Here is a 25,454-nt window from a genome sequence, read left to right on the forward strand (position 1 = left end):
AGTTCCACATTCTATCCACTGTGCTGTACTTGAGAATGTGAGAATGAGAAGTTAACATTACAAGTTTATTAGAAGGGCCATCAACTCTTAAACTTTTATAGCTTCTTTGTTAAGTAATTTTAACATACTTTATACGAGGCTTTCCTCAATAATCAAAATGAAATAAGTTGGGCAGCTCTACTGCTAAATGGCATAAACTTCAAGCAGTCCATTATGTCAAGACACCAAATTGGTTAATGGCTGCCTACTGGTTTCTAACCATCTTTCAAAACTGATGATGTATTCCAAAAATTGAAATTATATGGGGTCTTACAGTAGTTACTCTTAAAGATTTACATTTTTCCCTTTGCACTAGACCAGAGAAGTCAAGGTAGAAGTCAAAACTCCCAAGAGAGTTGAATCAGACTAACATTCAATTGGAAATTGTTTAACAAAATAAATAAAAATTCAACATAATGTAGATATTAGTAATTTGTGGTCTTCTAAGTCACTATGCCTCAGGCAAAGGATGCATTTCTATTTTAATATAACACCATTGCCCTAGGTCAAAGGTCAAAGAGATCAGTGGTGAAAATTCTCAAACTGGAGGAAAAAAAGCTCAGAGAGTAAATCCACATTTATGAACTTATCCAGAAAAGCCTAATACCAATCTGCTGCTATTCAGGGACTTGAATAGAGCATATTTTTATACTGGTATTTCTGAAGTGAACATACAGTAATCATTGCTGCTTCAGCAAAACAAAAAAAAAAAACATACTATGGCATGACAACACCAAGGATCCAGATCATAAGCTGCTTCAAGCAGATTAGGAACTGAGCAATTAGGATTTCACTAGCAGGGCTAAAATCAGCCCTTTTAAGAATACTGGTGTGTGGTTAGAAATCCTAAATTCTCAGTGTACCTTACATTATCCTAGCAAACCTAGGATCTAAGCAGACCCTTTCTAACAAGAATTGATGTCATTTCATTCTTGAGGGAACAAATAGAGATTATGCCTCATATATGCCTGTTCATTCTGTCTACATAGTCCCATAAATTGACCAAGATGGTTGCAACCTAATGTGGTACAGGGCCTTCGTTCATTACTATCTACATTGAAAAATATCAACTGTCTTTAAGTTATTACCGGGTAACTAACCTATCTCCATTTTATTTTATTTTTTTAATTCATTTCTTATCCCATCTATTCAGTACTTGATTATAATTGCACTTCCTTTCCCCATCATGTTCAAGATAGCAATGAACAATTTAAATTTGAAAAACTGAGAATGGTTAATATCATCATAAGGACCAACCAATTGGCCAGCAGATATTTTGAAAAATACCAACAAGTAGAGGATACTAATTATCCTAAAGTCAATGGTTTCCCACTCCACTGATGCAAAAATTCAAGTCCACTTGGCAAATTTGTCCATTTAGTGAAGGCTAGATTTCCCCAAGATACCACAGCTAGATTAAAATATTTAGGATAATCATCTAAATTTCATTTGCTCAGATTCTATATTTATTGAAATAACCTTCTGATTCTAATTTGGTTTACCAGATAAATTTCTCTAAAGGAAAGAAAATGTGTTGACTGATTGAAATAAACATTACAGGGTGGCTTGGCATAGTGGATAAAGCACCAGCCTTGGAGTCAGGAGAACCTGGGTTCAAATCTTGTCTCAGACACTTAAGCTGTGTGGCCTTGGGCAAGCCACTTAACCCATTTGCCTTGCAAAAACCTAATAAAAAAATAAACATTACAGTTTGCTTGACAGTCATATTTTTCTCACTGTACAGTCACTGAGTCAGAGTACTAGAAATGAAAGGAATTTTAGAGATCATTAAGTCCATTGTGTTGTGACAAGAAACATAGGGTTCAAAAACTTTAAGGGCATGCCCCTGACCACACAACTTAATGGCACAACCTAAACTAAAACTGGGGCCTATAAACTTTACCCCATTCTAGTCCTCATATAATGCTTTTTTTGTAACAAAGTTACCATTCTCCTAAAGTTATTCTCTATCCTGAACCTCAGTTTAAAAAGAATAAATCAGTATGCCAGTTTATAATGAGTTAACTAATTTAACAAGGCCTGATCATCTGAGATCAACAGATAAAACAGTGTTTATTGAACCTAAAAAGCTGAAGACTGGAATCCACAGGGGAGGAAGAAAGCATAACTAGCCATTAAACTCATCCCAAAAAATAGAGGACCTTTGCACCCACTCTTCTTATAACGCCACAACAGAGATAATCAATTAGATTACAATAAAATACATTTAACATAATTTAATGTTTCTTTGATGATTCAAGAAGCACTTCAGAATCTTACAGGACCTCATTATAAACATCAGCTATCATTGCAGGTATGCACAAGTTTGGTTAATAGAGATTTCTAAATGACAGAATGCCCAATAAGCCAGTATGACAGTGCTTGAGACCCTTTTATCCACAGAATGCTCCCAAATTGTCATTATGCATGCTTTAGTTTACACATTCCTCTAATAACATGCCATGACCCTATGCCAGAGAACTGCTAGCATATGCTAGAGGCAATGGTCAACTTTCATTTGTTCGTTTCCCTGTTCTACAGGCAGAAAATGCAGTTAGTACAATGGTCCAATTGATGTGAACACAGATGCAACAAGGTAATATTTCATAAGCCCTTTACTTTGCCACACAGAAATTAATTCACCCTTAAAACTGTGAATGACAAGGCCCCCACAAGCAAAACTTTTGCCTAAATAGTATGTGATAAACCCTGAGAAATACAACTAGTCCCTGATAACTGATATCTGAAGCAAGTGAATTTCTACAGGCATAGCTCTTCTATCTCTTTTCACAGCAATCCTTGAAAGACTCTCAGAGGTAAGGGACAAGTCAAGATGACAAGTCAAGATACTAACTGGCTAGAAGACCTACAAGAAAAGTATTTTGTTTCTGCTATTGCAGTAAATAGTGGGGACATTAGTATCTCTGAGCCAATGGTCAAACAAGTAACACATCAGAGGCTAAATGAGGTCACTTTAGAAAAACCTCAGTTCTTGGGTATAGCCAATGGGAACATCTAAGAGAAATGGAGCCAGATTAGAACAAGGACTTTGACCCTGAGGTCTATAGACTTTCAAGATTTAAAGAATATGTTTGGATGTTAAGGAAAAAAAGCATCTTTAATTTAATATAATTGGCTTACTTTGTAATCCCATAGGATTACATTTTATATATTTTAAAAAGCAATTCTGAGATGAAAAAAAAAAAGAAAATGGAAATAGTCGTGACAAATGTCAAATGCACAACTCCTCTTTCTGGAAATTTAGTCATTCAGCAGAAGCTATCTAAAATGTCATCTGCCTAAAAGAGATTACTCCTCAGAAAAATGTTTTTAAATTTATGAAATATATCCATAGTATCACGTTAGGAAAATTATTATATCAAAATAGTTGACAAAATATTTTTTTTAAAAAGTTCAGATTCCAGGCAAAGAATACCTAATTCAGTCCCATCAAAGAAACAAGAAAACTAAAGTACTTTATTTAAGGAGTTATCTAATATGTCTCTGGACCACTAATGTAGCTTGGGTTTCTTCCTCCCACCAACCCAAGAGACTATGGGGTTTCTCCACTGAAATAATCAAACCCAGGCCCAGTAAGATTTTTAGGTTTGGTTCCACTATGATTTAACTCTCAACCTTAAATTTAGACCTCATACACAAAGACAAGAACACTATATCATTGCTCAAGTATAGACTTAAAATATGCATTCACAAATTTAGTTACTTATTTAGAATTAAACCCTATACTGAGTATCAGTGAAATGCATTCTCAAAATCAGTGTCTGTGTTGCATATTTAAGCTTTACTAATTAAGATATCAATTTAGATAAATTCTGGGAGCAAAGGAAGATTGGTCTTGCTTAAATTGTGCAAATGTGGTTTTCTAGAACATAAAATTTTATTAGCAACAGCTATAATTTTGACTGTCCAAGAAAACTCATGTCTGATCTAAAAAAATTTTTTTTACTTTAAATTCAACTCAAAAGAGTTCTAAAAACCAAGAAAGCTTGGACAGACTAAAGGAAATCATTCTAAAAGTTAAAGCTCTTGACAACAAGGCTCGATTCTACATGACCAAACCTGGAATAAATAGGTAATAATGGAAAAAGCAAGCCCTTTTCAACAGCCTCTATAAGTCAATAATATAAAAATTACTAGGTTTTTGTTACCAGTATGCAAGAGGGAATAATCTCAAACAGGTAAAAATGAGGTGAAAATAAGGGTGAAATAAACACATTTCTATAAGGGTTTATAAATAGTCATCACCAATCAAGAGTATTCAGGAGAGATTGTTCAAGTCACTAACTCTTGAATGGGATAAGAAAAATAGACAGTATAGGAAAAAAATCAGCTAAAGCCAGTAAGTTGACTCTAATTTGGCCAGTCAGTGAATTTATCAAGTAAGGGGAGAAAAGGGAGGTGTCTACATTTTAACTCAATATACTCAAAATTACATTGTCGAGAACAGCAAATGGATCTGGGGAAGAAGTGAGACTGGAAATGACAGAACAAATTCTTAGCTAAATATACCATATTGTATTATTTAACAGACATGAAATACTAAATAGTTATCAGCTTCAAAATTCAAAATTAATTTCTTTCTATTTGTTGAGGGCAGGAGAGGAATAGTTGTAGAACTTCACTAACCAAACTTTTGGTTTAGCAGTTTCTATCTACTACTTCTGGTATCTTCTATTCAACTCATGTCTTGTATGTGGAGGCATTAGCTCTCTAATGGAGCACTACTGAGCCTTCTCTGCTGCATATACAGGGATCCTAAAAATTTTAGTGAAATTTAAGACTCAATAACTTAAAATTGCACTAAATCTTTTGGAACACTCAGGCTTTTATAGCTATCTAATACTAACAGCCACAAAAAAATGTTACAAATTAAAACAGATAACGATTTGCCAAGAAAACCATTTAAATTTTAGAATATAACCTCCTTGAGGACAAGGACTATCTTATGCTTCTTTTTGTATCCCCTATCACACTCTATCCACTATGGCACTATCTACCTGCCAAGATTCTACAGATGCTACTGGTAGCATTTTTTTTAACTTTTGCTTTCAATACAGTGAAACATGAATCAAATGTACAATTTTAACTTTTAAAAGAATAACAAATAGCTGATCTGAAAAATATATCATTATGTCCCCTGAAAAATACATATTAATATAAGAAGAAATGTTTTTTAACATTTCAACATTGATGAGTTTCACATTTTTGGTTTTGGTTATTATAGGTTAGTCATCAATAATTAAAAGGAAATTTTTGGAGATTTGTGATAAACTGCAGAAAATCACAGATGACACATATATGTAAAGAAAATTTTTTAAAAACCTAGTAATTCACAAACGCAGAGGTACTATATATTATTCATCTATTTTATCATTTATTAACATACACAGTTATATAAATTTATTACAAAACAGCTCAATTTTGTTAAAAGTTTCAGGATACAAAAGAACTACAAGTTTCATATTCTCTTTGGGAATGTCTCATCTTTTACTTTGTTACCATACAGATTCAGTCATGTGCTTTTCTCCGCAATGATATTTATACTTGCACTTTTCTTAAGAAAAGGAAATCTATGAAGTGGTTGCTCCAACTACACTGGCAACTTCAAAGACTGCATAGTACTAATCTCTCTCATGGAGAAACTACAACTTTTTATGGGTGCAATGTGTTATTTTACTTGTTTTGGGAATAATAATATGATCAAAATTATTAAAAATAAAGATTTGGGGTGGGGCCTAGATATATTCATGGTTGTTCACATTCTTGCAAGGGTTCTGAACATTTAAACCATGAGAATGTCAAGGGATAACTACTTTTTAATTTTTTCAAGTACAGAAAATATGACTGTCATAAGGCTGAAAAAAAAAAGACTAGATCTCCAAATTTAGAAATTCAATTGAAATTATCCATTCAACAAATATTTCTCCAACAACTAATGGATGTAAAGTACTCTGTCAGAAACTGTCCTGAAAATAGAGGAATAAGATTGAATCCCTGCCCTTGCTGACTTTGAAGAGGATAAGCATACAAACTAATAATAGAAAGTAGACTATGACAATTTAGAGATGCTATTTGTGAAGATCAAGGAAGGAGTGTGAGGAGTGGACAGCATGTCAGCTTAGACCTTGAGAAATAAGTAGAAATTGTCAGACAAGGGACATTTTAGGAATAGAATCATATGAGCCAAGGCAAAGAAATGCCAGGCATGTCCAAAGAAGTGCAAGCTACTACCTGGTTTGGCTGGAGTACAGGCCACATGAAGGAGAGGATGGGAAATAAAGCTGGAAATGGTTAACTGGGGACAAATCGTGAAAAGATTTGAATGCCAAAATAAGGAGACTTTATTTAATATGTACTTTGGAACCACTAAGGTTTTTAGGCAGAGGCTGACAGGATCAAAATCTTATTTTGACAAAGTTAATTATGATATCAAGAATGGACTAAAGAGAAAGAGTTGGGAGATTATGTGAAAAAGTCCATAAATAGGGTGGTGGAAATACAAATGGCAAAAGAAAATGAAAGAAGCAAGGTTATAGGAAAATTAGCTAACAAAATGCCTGAATTGTTAGAAAAATACTTAAGAGTAGCTTGAATAAAAGAGGCATTAAAAGAAAGCCAAATGGGGACCAATCTTCAAAAGCACATTAAATCCTGAAATTAACCCCTCTGGTGGATTGAACTTAATCTTCAGTAAGTTAATGGAATATACATTATGAGGAAAACAACAAACACATTTCAGGGAGGGGTAGAGAAGGGAAAGATACCAAAAAAGCAATGGGGGGAGGGAGGAGAGTACACCAATCCAACCATCAAAACAATCCAATTACAAAGGAAGTAGATAAACAGGATCACAAATATCTACTTACAGGGCCTCTAAACACAAGCTTATGCAATTCTAGTTAGCACAACCAAGGGAAATTGCCATGAACTTGAAATGGGGCTAGAGAACAACTGTACTACCATAGCAACATGAAAGTTACCTCAAGTCAGGAAGAAGGAGAAGGGCAATTGGGAAACAGGGCAAGAGGGGGGTAAACTAGACAAAGAAAGCAGAGTAACTCTCCAAATAATACCAAATATAATGAGGCTGCCAAGTCTCCACATGGTCAGAGAATTACTGCAGCGGCTCAAAGGAGGTAGCAGAGGTGAGACACATGAGCACATTCAGTACCAGGAAGATTTAGATAAATTGGAAGGAATCCAAAACTGCATAATAATAGTATTGATTAAATGGATAGAGAGATTAATTTAAGAAGATAGATTAGGAAAGGCAAATTAGTATTGAATAAGAGACAACTAAGGAGTGTTACCATTCAAGATATAAATATAATATAATGTATAGAGAGAATATAAGATGCAATGTCTGAAGCAGACATACTCAAGGGACTCTTCTAGGGAGAACAACGTGGGGAAAAATGTTTTAAAAAGGAGAAAAGAAATCAAATCAAATTGGAAAAGAAATAGATTAAGATAATCTGGTAGTAAGATGAACCCCTCCAAGAGTGGCAGACCAGAGGAAAGGGAAGCCAATTAGGCAGTAATAGTCTCAGTGAAATAGTCCAAAGAAAGAGGTAATTAGAATCTAAAATAGGGTGGTGGTAGTAGAAATGATGGTAGTAGTCTTTCCCAAAAAAATGAATACAGAGCTTTACAGTTTGAGTAAATTCCAGATTTGTTTAGAAACAACAACAGACTATGCATTCAAAATAATCTTGCCATCTCTCCAGGTACCATGTTATTCAAACTCTCCTCAAGGAGTCAAACATTTCCCCTATGACTCTAGACTACTTTTGCCTCAGGAATAGGTCAGCCTGGTTCTCTAAATGATTAAACCTTACCTACTATTCCCAAAAGAAAGGTGAGACACAAGCTGAGGTCATAATTAAATGAGCAAAGACCCACCCACTACTTTTGCTTAACAATTTTTAAAGTCACCCAAACACAGATACTTTCTAGCACTGTTCTCTAAAATACCTACATCAAACACACCTGATGCTGATACAGAATGCCTCTGCTAGGGCTCTAACCTATTCAAAGCCTTTTGATCACAATGCTCCAGTCTCAAAAATCACTCGCCTGGAAACTGGTAAAATGCCATATTTATTTCAAAGAAATTTAGCTTTTCTCCAAGGTCCTTAGTGCCAAGCTAGAGTCCCTCTATAATTTGCTATTTGCCTTCTGCTCCTAGTCACACACCAAAGACCATAGTCAGGGAGTTAATTGGTTTACTCCTGACATAACTTTCAACCACATTGCATGACTGGGGCAGAAGCAACTAAAGCAGGCTACAGTTTTACAATCCAAGAGGATCAGTCAGTTTGCCTTTAAAAATCTAAAAGGAAGGAAAATAGGTTCAAAACTGCTTTTAATTGTTTCTGAATGGAAAGCACCCTGAAGCTATATAGAATAGAGAGCACTACAATGGATGTAGCTATTAGCACCCAAGCTGCCCTGCTTCTGACAAAAGCCTTCAAGAATCCAAAAAATGTTAATAAAAAGCATGTATCTACAGCTCTTTTATAGAAAGTAAATGCTAGGGGTGGCTAGGTGGCCCAGTGAATAGAACACCGGCCTTGGAGTCAGGAGTACCTGGTTCAAATCCGACCTCAGACACTTGACAATTACCTAGCTGTGTGGCCTTGGGCAAGCCACTTAACCCCATTACCTTGAAAAATCTAAAAAATAAAAAATAAAAAAAAAAAGAAAGAAAGTAAATGCTTACACAGAAACTCCAGTAGGGTAACACCTTGGGAACAAGTATCCCAAAACAACTGGAGCACATAGGAAAGCAAATTAAAAAGGTTTGGGGGAAAGTGATCTTGTATTATTTTCATCTTAAAAAATACCATCTCCTTACTTTTCTATCAAACCCAACATCATTTCTGGCATCTATTATGCAAATCATAGAGAGAAATTTGTAGAAGGAGTAAGTGACCAAAGAAAACAAAGGAGAGACAGCATACTCTCAGAGAACTAACTGAATACCACATGACAGTTCCATACATCAGAAAGAATAATGTACTTAAATATAAAACCACTGAAGACCTATAAAAAGAATCCTGAAGTAGGCTCAACTATTTACTATCCAATGTGTCAATGAACCTGAGTAATGTACTTCTCATTTCTAGACCTGCAAAATATGTAGGTGAGGAACCATGAAAGTGAATGCTGTTTAATTATAATAATAATCAATTTTGGTTCCTGATAAGAAAAGAGAAAAACCCACACCTCTATCTCTTCCTAGTAGACTTAAGGCCCTAAGACTATGGATATGAAGTGCTGCATAAACTGTCAGACTCAGCTGATATGCTAATTAGTGATATTAGTTGATTAGTTTTGATGAATTTCTTCTCTTTTTTATTATGTTACAAAGAAAGGGTCACTGAGAAAAGAAGAGCTAAGAGAACTATGTGAAAATAAAAGTAAAGTAAAAATAGATGATACCAATTTTAAAAATTCAATAAGGAGAAAGGGAAGATTGCATGATTCAGAAGATTCCTTACAGCTTAAATTTTTAACATTTAAAAAAATATTCATCAAGGAAAACAATAAAAGAAAAAACTGTTCAAGATGGAAGAGTCTGGGCTTCTAATCTGCATTTTCCAGGGTCCCAAGATGGGATAATGAAAAGGTACAATCTGAGAAATCTAATATAAAATTAAAACATTACAAAAGAGAGTAAACTTCCTACACATCACAATTTGGAGAGAATTTAACTGTAAAATGAAAAGGTAAATATCAATTTTGCCTATCTTTCCTACCTACAATAATACTGCAAGAGGGGATTCAAGCAACTCCAATATCAGATGTCTAAGAGATATATTTCCTCTGTCATTAACACTCAAATGTCACTTAAAGCCCAATGCAATAAATAATAAAGCATGGGGCCTTCCAGTTCTAGGTCTAAGTCAAATGCTCACTACGAAGTACTATGAATTCAACAATATGAAACATTCTTTAGTAGGAGAGCAGAAAAAAAACCCCTCATCTTTCCCCAAGACTTCATACAAGTGTCTATGTGTCAAACACCAGGATAAAACCAACTACATGCACTTCTGATGTATTCATTAAAGTACTGAAACTCAAGGTTACCAAGGGGATCCTAAATTATATATAAGGTCCAAAAAATTTAACATTTCCAAAGAATGAAACACTGCTTCCATAGAGTAACTCAATGTCACTAAAATATAGGCACTAACTAAATACTGTATTGCAAAATGATAAAAGATCCCTATGAAAAGCTTTTTTCTGATTTATGAATATTAAAGATCAATAAAAAATACTTATAAGAAGATCATATGGCCAAAATCTTTAAAAGGCACAAATCCTACAACCAACCTGAACCTGTGTTTCCAGTCATCTGGACACAAGTAAAAACAAAAATGAAGGAGCTTCTTTGCTTCTTTGTACTACAAACACTTCCTGGGGGGGGGGGGGGGGGGGGGCGCCTAGCCAAGATGGCAACAAGAGCAGATCCTGTCTCGCTCTCTCATAAATCTTCAAAACTAAGGACTTTAACTAAATTTTCGAGAGACAGAACCCAAAGAGGGACCCAATGAGGCACTTCTACTCAAGTAACCTGGAAAAGAGCAGAAAGGCTCTGCTCCCCTAGGTTGGAGGGGCGGCCCGCCAGATGGGTGGCCAACCAGAGGGAAAGAACTTCAGCCTCCCAGAGGCAGCCCCAGGGTGCTGAGAGACTAGGCTCACAGCAGCCAGGGAGTTTCCTGAGCTATGCCCCTGGGAGCACCAGGCACAAATTGGGGGAACAGTGGAGGGACCTCTACCAGAGCAAGCACATGAAGTCCAGTCCTCAGTGCACACAGCTAGCAGCTTGGCCACTGCATTGCAGACCCAGGAAACAGAAGCAGGTGGAGCCAGTAAGCAGGAGCCCTCAGGGCATGAGCCCATTGAGCTGAGGGAGAGGAGACTGCCATGCTCTGTCCTCTGCCCCTGGAACAGGACTCTGGGGCTCTGAACACATTCAGATCCTGATCACAATCTAGGTCCCCCATAGAACAGCAGGGCCACCCCTACCTCAGCCCTGTAGCAGAGGGGGGCACATATGGTCATTCACAGACCAGGAGGGAAGACAGAGCCTCACACACTGAGACCCTTGTGGGAGTGCCCCAAAAGCTCAAGAAGCACCCCAAAAATAGGCTTAGGCTGGGAAAATGAGCAAGCTGAGAAAAAAGAGGAACACCATTGAGAAATACATTATCTATGATCCCAAGAAGAATCAATATACTTAGTGTGAAGATGAGGAAGCACAAGCTCCTGCATCTAAAGACTTCAAGAAAAACAGAAATAGTGATCAGGCTATGACAGAGCTCAAAAAAGACTTTAAAAATCAAATGAGGAAGTTGGAAGAAAAACTGGGAAAAGAAAGGAGAGAGATGCAGGAAAAACATGAAAAAGAAGTCAGCAGTTTAGTCAAGAAAATCCAAAAAAAATGCTGAAGAAAATAGCATGCTAAAAACCAGCTTAGGTCAAATGGATAAAACAGTTCAAAAACTTATTGAGGAGAAGAATGCTTTAAAAAGCAAAATTGGCCAGATGGAAAAAGAGATAAGAAAACTCTCTGAGGAGCACAAATCCTTCAGACAAAGAATAGAATTCAGGGAGATTGATGAATTTACCAGAAATCAGGAATTGATACTTCAAAACCAAAAAAATGAAAAATTAGAAGAAAATGTGAATATCTCATTGAAAAAACAACTGATATGAAAAACAGACTTAGGAAAGATAATTTAAAAATTATTGGAATACCTGAAAGTCATGATCAGGAAAAGAGCCTTGACATCATTTTCAAAGAATTACTACAGGAAAATTGCCCTAATATTCTAGAAGCAGAGAACAAAATAGAAATGGAGGGAATCCACCGATCCCCCAGAGAAAGAGATCCCAAAAAACCAACCCCTAGGAATATTATAGCCAAGTTCCAGAACTCCCAAGTTAAAGAGAAAATATTACAAGCAGCCAGAAGGACACAACTCAAATATCATGGAGCTGCAGTAAGGATCACACAGGACTTAGTAGCAGCTACATTAAAAGCTCATAGAGAGGCAGCTAGGTAGCATAGTGGATAAAGCACCGGCCTTGGAGTCAGGAGTACCTGGGTTCAAATCCGGTCTCAGACACTTAATAATTACCTAGCCGTGTGGCCTTGGGCAAGCCACTTAACCCCCATTTGCCTTGCAAAAAAGAAAACCTAAAAAAAAAAAGATAAAAAAAAAGCTCATAGGGCTTGGAATATAATATACCAGAAGGCAAAAGAGCTTGGAATGCAAGTGAGAATCAACTACCAAGCAAAGATGAATGTCCTCTTCCAAGAAAAAAAGATGGACTTTCAATGAATCAGGGAAATTTCAAATGTTCCTGTTAGAATGGCCAGAGCTGAACAGAAAGTTTGATCTTCAAATACAGGACTCAGGTGAAACATAGAGATTGGAGGAGAAGGGGAAAATATGAGGGACTTAATGATGATAAACTGCATGTATTCCTACAGAGAAAAATGACACTGATAATACTCATATGAACCGTCTCAGTTAATAGAGCAGGTAGAAGGAGCTTTTATAGTTGAAGCACAGGAGAAAGCTGAATTTGAAGATAAAATATGGTGTGAAAATGGAGTCAATAAAAAAAAGGGAAATGTAATGGGGAAAAGAAAAAGGAGAGGGGCAATAGGCCAAGATATTTCATATAGTAAGATTTTTCTTTATTCCAATGAAGTATTGCAGTGATATGGAAGGGGAGAAGACAAGGGGAAATGATGGAATCTTTGCTCTCATCAGAGGTGGCTAGGAGAGGAAACAGCATATATACTCAATAGAGTATAGGCATCTGAAGTAAGAAGGGGGAGGGACAGGGGGAAGGGGGGGATGTGAGTGATAGAGGAGAAGATGGACCATGGGGGGAGAGTGGTCAGATATAACACATTTTCTTTTTTACTTCTTGCAAGGGGCTGGGATTAGATGGCCTGTCCCGGACCATAAGGCCAGGTGGATGCTGGGCCTAAGGGGTGGTAGGGGGGCTCAGGGCCTCTTGCCCCCAGGGCTGAGAATCTGTCTGCTGTGCCACTCAGCTAACCTACAGCAGTGTCAGAGCGAAAGGAGAGAGAAAATATAGTACATGGTAGAGGAGAAATACGAAAGGAGGGAGTTGTGATCAGCAATGGCAACATTGGAAAAATATGGAAGTAACTTTTGCAGTGGAGTTATCATAAAGAATGTGATCCACCTGCGACAGAGTTGTTGGTGTTGGAACAAAGACTGAAGCACATTTTATTATTATTATTACTATTATCATTATTATTATTATTATCATTATTATTATTATTATTTTGGGGAGGATGCAGGGTAAATGGGGCTGGGTGGCCTGCCTGGGGCCGCATAGCAGGGTGATCGTTGGGTGTCTTGAGGCCTGATTTGGACCCAGGTGGTCCTGGATCAAGGGCCAATGTTCTGTCCGCCACCCAGCCACCCCTACTATTATTATTACTATTTAATTTTATTTTGGGTCTTTTTTTTCCCTTTTTTTTTTTAGTTTTTGCAGGGCAGTGGGGTCAGGGTGGCTTGCATGTCACATGGCTGGGTGACTGTTGGGCTTATGAGGCCGGATATTGACTCAGGTGCTCCCGGCTCCAGGGCTGGTGCTCCGTCCATTGTGCCACCTGGCCATACCCACAATTATTACTATTATTTTTTTTATTTTAATTTTTTCTTTCCCCTTTACTTTATCGCTCAAGTGAGTCTATTTTTGGGGGGAGGAGGTATTTTGTTTACTCTTAAACAAGAATATTTTATTAATGTATAAAAAACATTATTTGTAAAAAACAGTGCATACCCTTTGATGCAGCATACTACTCCTCAGTCTATACCCTGAAGAGATGATGAAAAAGGGTAAAAACATCACTTGTACAAAAATATTCATAGCAGCCCTGCTTGTGGTGGCAAAGAATTGTAAATCAAGTAAATGTCCTTCAATTGGGGAATGGCTTAGCAAACTGTGGTATATGTATGGAACACTATTGTTCTATTAGAAACCAGGAGGGATGGGAATTCAGGGAAGCCTGGAGGGATCTGCATGAACTGATGCTGAGTGAGATGAGCAGAACCAGAAAAACACTATACACCCAAACAGCAAGCAACATGGGGGCAATGATCAAGTTTGATGGACTCACTCATTTCATCAGTGCAACAATCAGGGACAATTTGGGGCTGTCTGTAATGGAGAATACTATCTGTATCCAGAGAAAGAACTGCGGAGTTTGAACAAGGACCAAGAACTATTACCTTAAATTTAGTAAAAAAACAAACAAAAAAAAAACCAACCCTGATATCTTATTGTCTGATCTTGCTATCTCTTATACTTTATGTTTCTTCTTTAAGGATATCATTTCTCTCTCATCACACTCAATTTGGATCAGTATTTACCATGGAAACAAGGTAAAGACTGACAAACTACCTTCTGTATTGGTGGGGGGTGGGAAGTAAGATTAGGGGAAAAATTGTAAAACTCAAAATAAATAAAATCATTAATTAAAAAAAAAAGACTTCCTAAAATTAAAACTGTTCCTCCTATATGCTGTTTAATTAAGAATCCTTCCTTTAATGGGCTATCTCACACACACACACACACACACACACACACACACACACCCTCTTCTCCACCCACAAACATATATGTATACACATGCACACATAATTCTCCCCAAAAATATCCTTTTCAGAAAAGAGGGAAGGAGAAAAGAATAGCCTTAAGTACCTTTTTTTTCCTTTTTGCTGCTAATGTCCTATTTGGCATCTGTATAATTCAAAGCAAAGGAATAAAAAAACTTTGCTTCCCACAACATACCCTCCAATCAAAAGAAGCTCACAATGAAGGATAATACAATTAATGGCATCCTAAAAGAACTAAAGAAATGGGAAGAAACTATAGAATAAATAAAATCCAAATGAATGAATGAAAAAAATCATTCATCAATTCTCATACCCAAATTACTTCTTTTTTTAAAAATTTTATTTATTTAAGGCAATGGAGTTAAATGACTTGCCCAAGGTCACATAGCTAGATAATTATTAAGTGTCTGAGGCTGGATTTGAACTCAGTTCCTCCTGAATCCAGGGCCAGTGCTTGATCCACTATGCCACCTAGCTGTCCCCACAAAAGTTTACTTGAGCATTAGTAGTATTGTGAAGGTGAATATAAAGGAAGAAAGAAAAAAAAAAGGCAATCTGTCTTCCCATGCCAAAAGGAATACTAGAGCTCAAAACCTGAAACAACAACTGAAAAGTTTAGACCGAATTCTAAATTCCATATCCATCCAATCCTTCATCCAGGAGCAACAAATCTTTTTTATCCTCAGGAAAGATACTTGGTCACTGGAAAAACTAAATTTTTATTCCATTAAATTTATGTGACCCACAATTGTATGACCCCTCTGTCCACCCCACACCTAACATAACTTTGGGAAATTATTTAAAATTCTACTTCAAAACCTATTTTAAAATACTTTGGTTGATGATCATCACAAGCACAAACATTAAACTATGGGAATTTCAAAGTCATGGTTGCTTCGGGAACACTGTAAGGCAGAGATGGAGAATTGTGCATTACTCTCAACACTGATAAAACCTGGAGATGTGTATTTACTCTGTGCAATGAGGCAGAGCTGTAGACTTTAAGGCATTTAAATTCTCATCCTCACTGAAACATTGTTTGCAACATCAAATTGCCTCTTTTAGTGAAGAAGAAAAAAAAAGAAAAAGAATGAACCAACTGGTCAGACATTCAAATGAACTCATTTTGTGTGTTTTTAATGCATAATCTGATTTAAAAGACAATCATGATATTTTTATTTTACCCTTATGTGCTATCTCCATAATCTCACAGAAAATTAAGAGGACATGCATTTCAACCAGTAAAAAGCACAGACATGTCTACTTGCCTAAGTCTAGAGGAACAAATTTATTCCTTCAAAACAAAAAAAGATAAGAGGCTAGCAAAAATGCATTCTACTAGCATTGTCTTTTTTTTTTTTAATCCCAATATCTGCAAAGGACAGAACTGAATTTCTCAAACCTACCCACTCTTGCCATTGGCACTCATTAAGAATCTATTTTTGGATCCATCCAAATATGTTCAATACATTGGTTACAAAAGGTAAAAATAAAAGTCAAAAAGTAACTTAGGGTCCCATGAAGTCAATGTGTATTCTAACTTCATAGTTACAAATGAGCTATCCAAAATGTCCCCAGACACTGCTCCCTGAGCCTTGGTCCAAAGGGCAGATCTGCAGAAGCGCATCTAAGAAGAGCCTGAGCAGCTTAGCAGCTGTCATCTCTAGCTCAATTTGGGGACAGAAATGTTCTCCCATGACTACAGATGGAAGCACAGAGGATTGGAGTTCAACCTCTAATTCTACCACATACACACTGATTATGTGATGCTGGACAGATGACTGACTACCTCTCACCACTCTAGGCAATTATCAAGGGCTCTAGAACTAACCATTTTGGAAGAGTTTCTTCCTAATTGCAGGTAGAGGCATAATCTCTACAACTACCACTTATAAAAAGCTGGCAAGAAAATATTCCCATGCAAAAGGAAACAGGCATCATTTCAGGTGAAACAAGGAAATAGAAAAAGAAACTGAAATTAAGCTGATCAGTACAAAAGATTGCCAAGAAATCAGTCATCTCCTGAGACTAATGATGTTGGGATCATTCCCTTGTCAAACTCTAAGATAAAAACAGTTAAGTGTCCTCAACATCTTGCCCATTCCAACTACTAAACATGATTGTAAACACAAAAGAAGAAAGGGAAATACTGATTCTAACACCTTCTATCCAGGTGAGGTAAAGATGTGGTGGTGTGTGCATTAGAAGCTAGCCAAAGGTTTCAGAAACACTGATGCAAGTATTTCCTGGAATAGTATTTAGAATTTTTAAATGATTTCCCTCCTGCATTCCTTTCTTCATCCCCCTTAGTGTAGTGACTTTCCTGTTCCCCCCCACCCCAGGTTTTTAGACATGACTCTGACATCCTCCTAATTCTAACCTGTGTGCTCTCTCCCTCCAGTCTTGGGGGTCGGATGCTAGAGAGGTGAATGGTCTTGTAGTCACCAGAGTTCAGTTTCACAACAATGGCATCAGCATTCAGTACTTGCATCACCTATGGAAAAGAAGACAAAAGACAGGTGTGGTTTCATTAGTTACAGTGTATTAGAAATACTAAGGAAAAGACCCAAGTTAGTAACAAGTCAGTCATCCCAGAGTGTGGCAAAAACCCAACATTTACATCTTCCACAGTGCCATCCCAAACATAATCAATCCACCAAGATTTTATTAATAACCTACATTTTCCCCAACAATAAAATTGTATCATTCCCCCCACCTTTTTAAAACTACGGTACAATACATCTGCATGGCTTAACAACTGGAAAACTAGACTTCACCATATTTCTCTCAAATTCCAACAAAATGAACCAGTTTCATTTATATTTTCAACTCTACAGAACTGCAAAAGTTTCCTATTCTCTTGTGCATGGGACAAGATAAAATGGATACCCTACCTATTTGGCCACAGGAGGCATCAGACTAAATCATCAGTCTGAAAAATATATTCAGTATTTCCTCATAGGGCCCCAGAGGCCTGGCAGTCTTTTTTAATTGCATACTCCTTCAAACAAGCCACCTCTTTATCCTTTTTAGAGGATCATCCAACTTTATACTAAGAACGTAAAGTTCTTACAGTATGAGAAAAGGCTAAGGACAAAAGAAAACTAAATGAGATTTAATAAGGTAGAAAACAGAAAATGGTAGACTCCATAAAACAATGTCAAAAGAAATAATAAAATTAAGATTTAAATCCACACAGTGGATAGAGCACCAGCCCTGGAGTCAGGAGGACCTGAGTTCAAATGTGACCTCAGGCACTTAATTTTCTAGTTGTATGACCTTGGGGAAGATACTTGACCTCATTGCCTTAATTAAATTTTTTTTTAGATCTTTGCAAGGCAATGGGGTTAAGTGGTTTGCCCAAGGCCACACAAAAGTGTCTGAGGTCAAATTTAAACCCAGGTCCTCCTGACTCCAAGGCCAGTGCCCTATCCACTGTGCCACCTAGCCACCCCAATAAATAAAATTTTTAAAAAAGACTATCAGTATTGAAAAAGAAAAGATTTAAGTCCATGGAAAGCTAGACAAGATGGAGAATTGTAGTGATATGCCTGGATTGTTGCCAGTAAGTAGTAGAAGTAAGCTGGGGCAGAAAAGATGGAAGGCCAGGTATACAATGGAGGATCTGAGAAAAATTAGGTGAGTAGCTAAGTAGGGAAAGGAAATGAAATATGACTGCTTACCATACTCTACAACACAAATTACAGATCAAAAATTATCAAATACCCTACCCAAACAATCTCTACAATGTGAAAAATTCTTCTTTTTAAAAGTTCTAAAGAGGATGAACATAAGAAATATTCCAGTCAGAATCATACAATTTACTTAGACAAAAAAAATATTCCATTAAATTCTAAAGAAGGCAAATATATGAACTAATGACCATTCTAAGAATTAGACCTCAGTAAACAACCCCAATATGTTCTTTGTTCTGCCAATTTGAGACTTAAAATGTTACCAATGACAACATACAATCCCAATGAAATCAGAGGATCTTATGCCCAAACCAACAAAAAACAAAAGATGGGGAAGAAAGAAAAGCATCAGTATTCCACTGTCTCCCCAACTGTCTAACTTTGAAGGAGAAAAGTGCTGATACTTTAATAATAAAAAACAAAAAGCAGGAGAGCCTTACAGAACATATTAGTGCCAGCCACATATAAGCCAAATCAAACCATCTGTGGCCTCTTATATGCAATCAAGACCTTCTCATTTCCAAGTCTTTGCTGATGTTCCTCCCCCTATTCTCCACATGTTAAAATATCTACCTTCAAGATTCTGCTCACTGAAATGATAATGCAAAGTCCTCCATGAAGCTTTCCCTGAATCTATATATGTATTACTCACCACTATCACTCCCCACCCAATTAGAAAAGCTCATTCCTTCACAGAGTCTTTAACTTCACATTACAGTTAAGATACAATTACTGCATCTTTTTTACATAGTTCTGGAGCTAGAGAAAATCTCAAAGGATATTAATCCAGGCCCCCTCATTTTATAAATGGGAAAAATGGAAAAGAAGAGAATCAAATGATTTGCCCATGGACATGTAGCTAGTTATCTATTGCCTTTCTCCTTCTAAGTTCTGAGTCTATAAACTCTATAGTGACAAAGACTATATTTTAATTATCTTTGCTTCTCTCCCAGCAACTAAGGTCAGGTTTTGTACATATTAGGTACTTAATAGAAACTTGTTAAATGAGCAAAACCATGGCCTCACCTCTTAAAATGGGTCTAGGAGGAGACTGAATTGCCAATAACAGATAGCAAAAGAACAGTTCTGGATTGTTAAAGATTACAAAGAGAATCCTTAAAATACTGCAGAAGTGAAAGAAAAACAAACATGAACAGCAAAATTTTAACACATCAGAGCGGATGCCAGGTTTCCCACAGAATATTCAAGAGCTATAAGCTATAGAGTTCCTTCTTCCTCAAGAAAAGTACAAGGAGAGAAAAAAGGCACAAACTCACCTAGTCCATTCTTAAGCCAACAGTTACTAGGCCTGTAGGAATATCCCTATAATTAGCACTTAAAATATCTAGATTTTTTAAAAATCTTTCCTAGTTATTCAAAGAAGATGGATCAAAGTACAACATGGAAACAAAGTAAAGAAGACTGACAGATGGCTTTCTGTGGGGGTTGGGGGGAGGGAAGATTGGGGGGGAATTGTAAAACTCATTATTTAATAAAAATAAATTTTAAAAAAAGATGGGAGAATAGAAGGTAAAGTTTATATATATATATATGTATATATATATAGATATATAGATATACATACACACACACACACACACAAATACACACACACACATATACACACAAATATATCAAACTTTCAGTTTAAGCTCACAAAAGGTCAGGATCCAAGGGTAGGTGTCCCTAAATTGCCAATAGTCTTCACTAACGAGACTGGCTTAGCAGAAAACATATTCTTGGAGCTGTAAATGTTAGGCCACAGAAACAGACTCTCCTTTCAACATCTCCCTGTTTAGAAACCTCCTCTTCAGGAGATGCACACTGTGATGCTCTAGCCAAATGAGGTCTGGGTTTCTGGTGATGAGGCTTTGGTGTGTATGTAAGAGGGCTTTTTTTCTCCCTGTAAACTGTCATTACTGTCAGAACAAGCAGTTTCTAAGAAGAAACATGGTGTAAGCAATAAAAGTACTAGTTAAAGTCATATACAATATAATGTGGAGTGGATCACTTACCTACCAAGCCTGTACCATTCCCATCATTACAGATCATATTTATAGCAGTAATACCACTGCTTATGGCACCTTTCATCAGAATATCTTAATTCACCCACACCATTCACACTCTCCAAAAGCTATAAGATCAATTATCACCCTTTGAGACTTTCCCCTACCCTGCCAAGAGATGCCCTGAGGCACAAAAGCAGGCAACCTATATCAAGCTACAGAGCAAGACACTAGTGAAAGCTATGGAGACATGTAAAAAAATTCAATCCCTGGCCCACTCTTCCAAACCTAATCCTAATTTCTGGCTATAAAAGGAACAAATCTGAATAGTTTAGTGAAGAATTATCTTAGTAAAGGATACCATAAGGTTCATATCAGAAACAAAGCATTAGCAATCTCTGGCACCATTCACTGCAATCTCAATCTGCTGAACACCACTGCAATGCTCCACTTTGGGGGGGGGGGTGGCGGGAGGCTCTCAATGTTTTTTGTTCAAGGCTAATTTCTTCAATACTTGGAGACTCAACAAAAGAAATCAGGGGCTCATAAGAGACTTCCACAGCCACAAAGATTCTAAAAACAGTCATAGACAGTTCCCAAGGGTCCTTAAAAATACCTAGTGGCTGGAGCCTGAATACAGGCTAAGGCTTTACAGGGAAACAGTGCTATCCTATATTACCAGGTGACTCTCAAAGTCAGAATATAGTGTCACTTTGATGGTGCTATTAAGTATGTGATGCGACATAATTCTCTCTTGATGCTGCTATGAACACAGCTGCTGACTCCATCTACTAGTCTTGCTACTGTTGTTCCCTGAGGCCTAGTGTTGAATCCTTGTCCCTTCATTCCCCCACCCTACCTGTGACCCAGAAATAGTGGGGCAGAAAGTGCTTCTGTCTAGAAGCATAGCAAAATTCACTTTCTCAATTCTTGTAAATATGGTACAACTAACAACCCTTAACCTACCCACCTATGATTAAGGCCCTTAGTGATATCCAGCAACTTCCAAAAGGCAACAGCCTCCAGCACCACCCAGGAAAAATTAAATGGTAAAATACTAGTAGCTCTAGCAATAACACAGTGAAATCCTATTCCAATCTCTCACTTCTCTGGACATTTCCATCAAGAAGCCAGTCACCTGCTAAAGCCTACAATCATGCCTCTATCTGCTTCTAGTGATAACCAAGGCAAAGTATTTTGAACCTGATCAGCAACCTGGTTTCCTTGTCATCATGTGAAAGTCAAACCATCAAAATCAAAGTAGATAATGCCTAAGCATTATATCACTCTCATGTTGTCAAGTTGCACTACTAGAAAAGGCTGTATTCTATAGGCCTGGAGGAGACCAGGAGGAGATGCCTTTCATGTTTCAAAATCCCAGTAAAAAAAACACAGCAAAGGCTAATCCAAAGTTTCAGCTGGAGACAATTCTCAGGAAATAAAGTCAGAAAAGGAAACTAATAATATAGCAAAACAAGATTTCTGCAATGTTATCATAAAGACCTAGCAAGAGTCTCTTTTTTTTAAGGGACGGCTAGGTGGCACAATGGATAGAGCACCCGGCCCTGGAGTCAGGAGTAGCTGAGTTCAAGTCCGATCTCAGGCACTTAATAATTATCTAGCTTTGTAGCCTTGGGCAAGCCACCTAACCCCATTGCCTTGCAACAACCTTAAAAAAAATGTCTCTTTTTGGATCAAACCACACACACACATAGGTATTGCCTTTACCTAGCCTTAAAATGTAATCTCTTTTAAACAAGTAGGGACCATACCCTCCAATTATTCTGTAACTACTTTAAGTTCTTATACTACAGCACAGCTTTGAGGCAATCTCATTTTCAAGCCTACCATCCCACTTCACTAAGAATATTAGTCAGATCCACAAAGACCTCAAGACCCACAGGATCCAGCAAGAATGTCAGGAAAGTCAAAATATACACTCAAGGCCCCAAAGAGCAGCAAACAGCAAACTGGCACAAGAAAAGCAGACGGGGAAGCTGGCAAGGAAGGATAGGGAGAAAAGTCACAGCTAATCCATATGAAGGGAACATGCTCCCCTTTAACCTAGTGTGACTAGGTAAACTTCCCCATTCATTTCACTCTACATGAAATAATGCCACCTATGCAAACTATGTAATTCAACCCTTGTTCAAGGCATATTCCGAAAATGCTCCTGTATCATAGACATATCTTCTTACCTAGGTTTTGTCTTCTCAGAAAGAAGCCTTGGGGGAAACCCTCTGACCAGCTCCCAAAAAAGACTATATAAAGTCCCTAAATCATTGACATGAAGACAGAACATCAACAGTTACAAGGAGCATTTGAAAGGTTTTATCCCCACTGTATTTGCAGAACTTGGTACCATGCATTCAGGTCATTCCATATAATTGTATAATGCATTGTTAATAGAGTTACTTGCCTCTATGAAGGCTATCCTGTTCAACAAATTAGAACAAAGGAGCTACTTAACAAAACATCCAAAAGGAGAGGGGGGAAGAGGGGAAGGTACTGGTATTGCTTTTCATGTAAATTAATGTAAAATTTTTTGTATCTTCTGCCTTAAAACTTGTTACTTTTTTTAATTGTCAATCATAATGAATGGCCCCCTAAAATCCTTCCCTGCCCCCATCATAGATATGAATGACGAATTTTGTAGTCTCCCCTGGAGTTTAGTAAAATTAGTGGCTGTACTTGGGGGAGGGGAGGAGCTTTACCTATATACTGACTTCAAGACCAGTTCAAATAAAAGTGCACATGTTAAAAAAAAACTACTGGTAAAAAAGCAGTGCTGCTTAGGAGTTGGCTATTACTAATACTAAAAATTCTCTGAACATTGTGAACCTGGTGACTGTCAAATGCTTCCCCAGAACTAACGTCCCAAAAAGACAAGATGGTGATAGCAGATATTTGTGATTAAATTCCAAATGCCACAAAACACAGGAGGCTAGGATTGGGCACAAAAGATAATGCAGAAATGTTTTTAAATCTTAAAAAAAAAAATGAAAACTCTTGTAGCCAATGGACAATCACCCCCAAATTACTCAATTTCTTTAATTTACACATTACTAAAATATTCTTGTTTAAGAGTAACCATAATACCCCTCCCCCACAAAAAATATAAAACCTCATAAGAAATAAAGTAAAAGAAAGAGAAAAAATGTGTTTCAGTCCATGTTCTGATACCATCAGCTCTATCTCAGGTGCATCTCATTCTTTATTATATGTCCATCATAGAAATTACTTCCATATTTTTCCACAGTTGCTATTGCTGATTGTAATTCCCTCCTTCCATTCCTCCCCACAAATTTCAAGTGTACTCAGTTGCAAGTGTAAAGTCACAACCTTCACCAATATAGGTCAAGACACCAAGTCTTCAAAAACTCATTGTGATTCTTTACTGCTGCATCTTCCCCTGCTAGGATACCACTAGAGAACTCCTCTATCAATGAATATCTAGGAAATGACTCAAAAGGGACTTGCAGGAATTCCAAATACTACATCTGGTCATGAAGAATGCTAGACTTCTATAGCACAATTTATATCTAATGTAAATTAAATTCTACTAAATGAAAATACTACTAATCTAGACTTCCCTACTCATTAAGTTTCCTAACTAGAAAAGAGTTTTGAAATCAGCTAGATTTTTCCCAAAATGAATAGAGTGCAACCAGTCAAGTCAGCTTCGTATATCTATCTATTGATGATTCTAATACTCAAGTACCTTAGGAAGACTATAAGATTAAATTTGTAATGCAGTGTGAAGAGTTTATCTAGCATTGTTGGGAACTAGTTTCATTTATTGTAATGGGAAATTATGTATTATGTATTATATGTATTATAATGGGAAATTAAGAGTAAATAACAAGTAGCAAGGAATAATATCAGAAAATACCAAATGAGTTTTCTAGTCAACCAGTCACCAAATAAGTATCATGTTGGTGAAGACAGACTGTATTAGAAGGTGAGGAGGCAATGAAGAATAAAAGTATCAACCAACTGAATTATACAGTACATGAAGGGAACAAAATGTAAGAAGACTAGAAAGATACATACAAAGGAATCTGACTGTGAAACACTTTAAGCCAAAGAAAGGATTTTATATTTGATCCTAAAAGTAGCAGGGAAGCATGGAGCAAAGGATTAATATGGTCAGACTTAAGCTTTAAAAATATCACTGACACCTGACTGGAGAATAGAGTGAATTGGAGTCATGAAGCACATGGTTTTCCAAGTGTACAAGTATGAGGGAATAACAGAATAACAGCCTGTCCTAGTATAACCACAGAAAGAGACAAATACAAAAGACATTGTGAAGATAGAAAAGATAAGGATTAGCAATAAAGTGGTTATGTAATATGAATGCAAGTGAGAATTCAAGAATGTTTTCAAGTGATTTATAGTCCAGATGACTGAGAATGATGATGCCCTAGGAGAATAAGAAAGTTGGGGGGCTGCTAAGTGTCACAGTAGATAGAGCACTGGCCCTGGAGTTAGGAGAACCTGAGTTCAAATCCAGCCTAGACATTTAATAATTACCTAGCTGTGTGACCTTGGGCAAGTCATTTAACCTTTTTTGTAATGTGAAAAGAAAAGAAAGTTGGAGAATATTTCCAGACATATTTAATTGACTACTCACTTGTCATTCAATTCATAAAAGGGTAATGTTTTCATTCCAGCCAAAAATAGCATTTCCAAGATATAAAATTTTTGTAAAGCATAGGCATAATTATCAAAACAATTATAAGAAACCAAGTTATAGAAGGAGGTAAAGGGGTTACTTGGGTTACTTTTCTGCTGCTTTAGGTATGGTGATAATGAAGATAAATTTACATAGATTCTTCAGTGATACTACTTAAAATTCTAGTTAAAGACAATTAAAATTTCGAAGGTTGATGATGCCACCTAGTGGCCCTATTACAACCTCAAAATTAGCAAAAAAGATCAATCCTTTTTTAAAAATGGTCACACTGATGAAGACAAGATAGAGCAGTCAGAATCCTCTTTGGTCCATCCAA

The 25,454-nt window shown here is 36.8% G+C and overlaps 1 protein-coding gene across 2 annotated transcripts in view; it reads right to left on the bottom strand.

The window, feature by feature from the left end:
- SND1 (staphylococcal nuclease and tudor domain containing 1) overlaps positions 1-25,454 on the bottom strand; it is a 520,505-nt gene that overhangs the window by 429,646 nt on the left and 65,405 nt on the right. For both annotated transcript variants that reach the window (XM_074193769.1, XM_074193768.1), the window contains exon 10: positions 17,119-17,232. In XM_074193769.1, the coding sequence (XP_074049870.1) occupies positions 17,119-17,232 (114 nt within the window). The remainder of the gene's footprint in view (positions 1-17,118; positions 17,233-25,454) is intronic.

The sequence above is a fragment of the Macrotis lagotis genome, chromosome 7 (genome assembly GCF_037893015.1).
Source record: "Macrotis lagotis isolate mMagLag1 chromosome 7, bilby.v1.9.chrom.fasta, whole genome shotgun sequence".
Classification (NCBI taxonomy): Eukaryota; Metazoa; Chordata; class Mammalia; order Peramelemorphia; family Peramelidae; genus Macrotis; species Macrotis lagotis.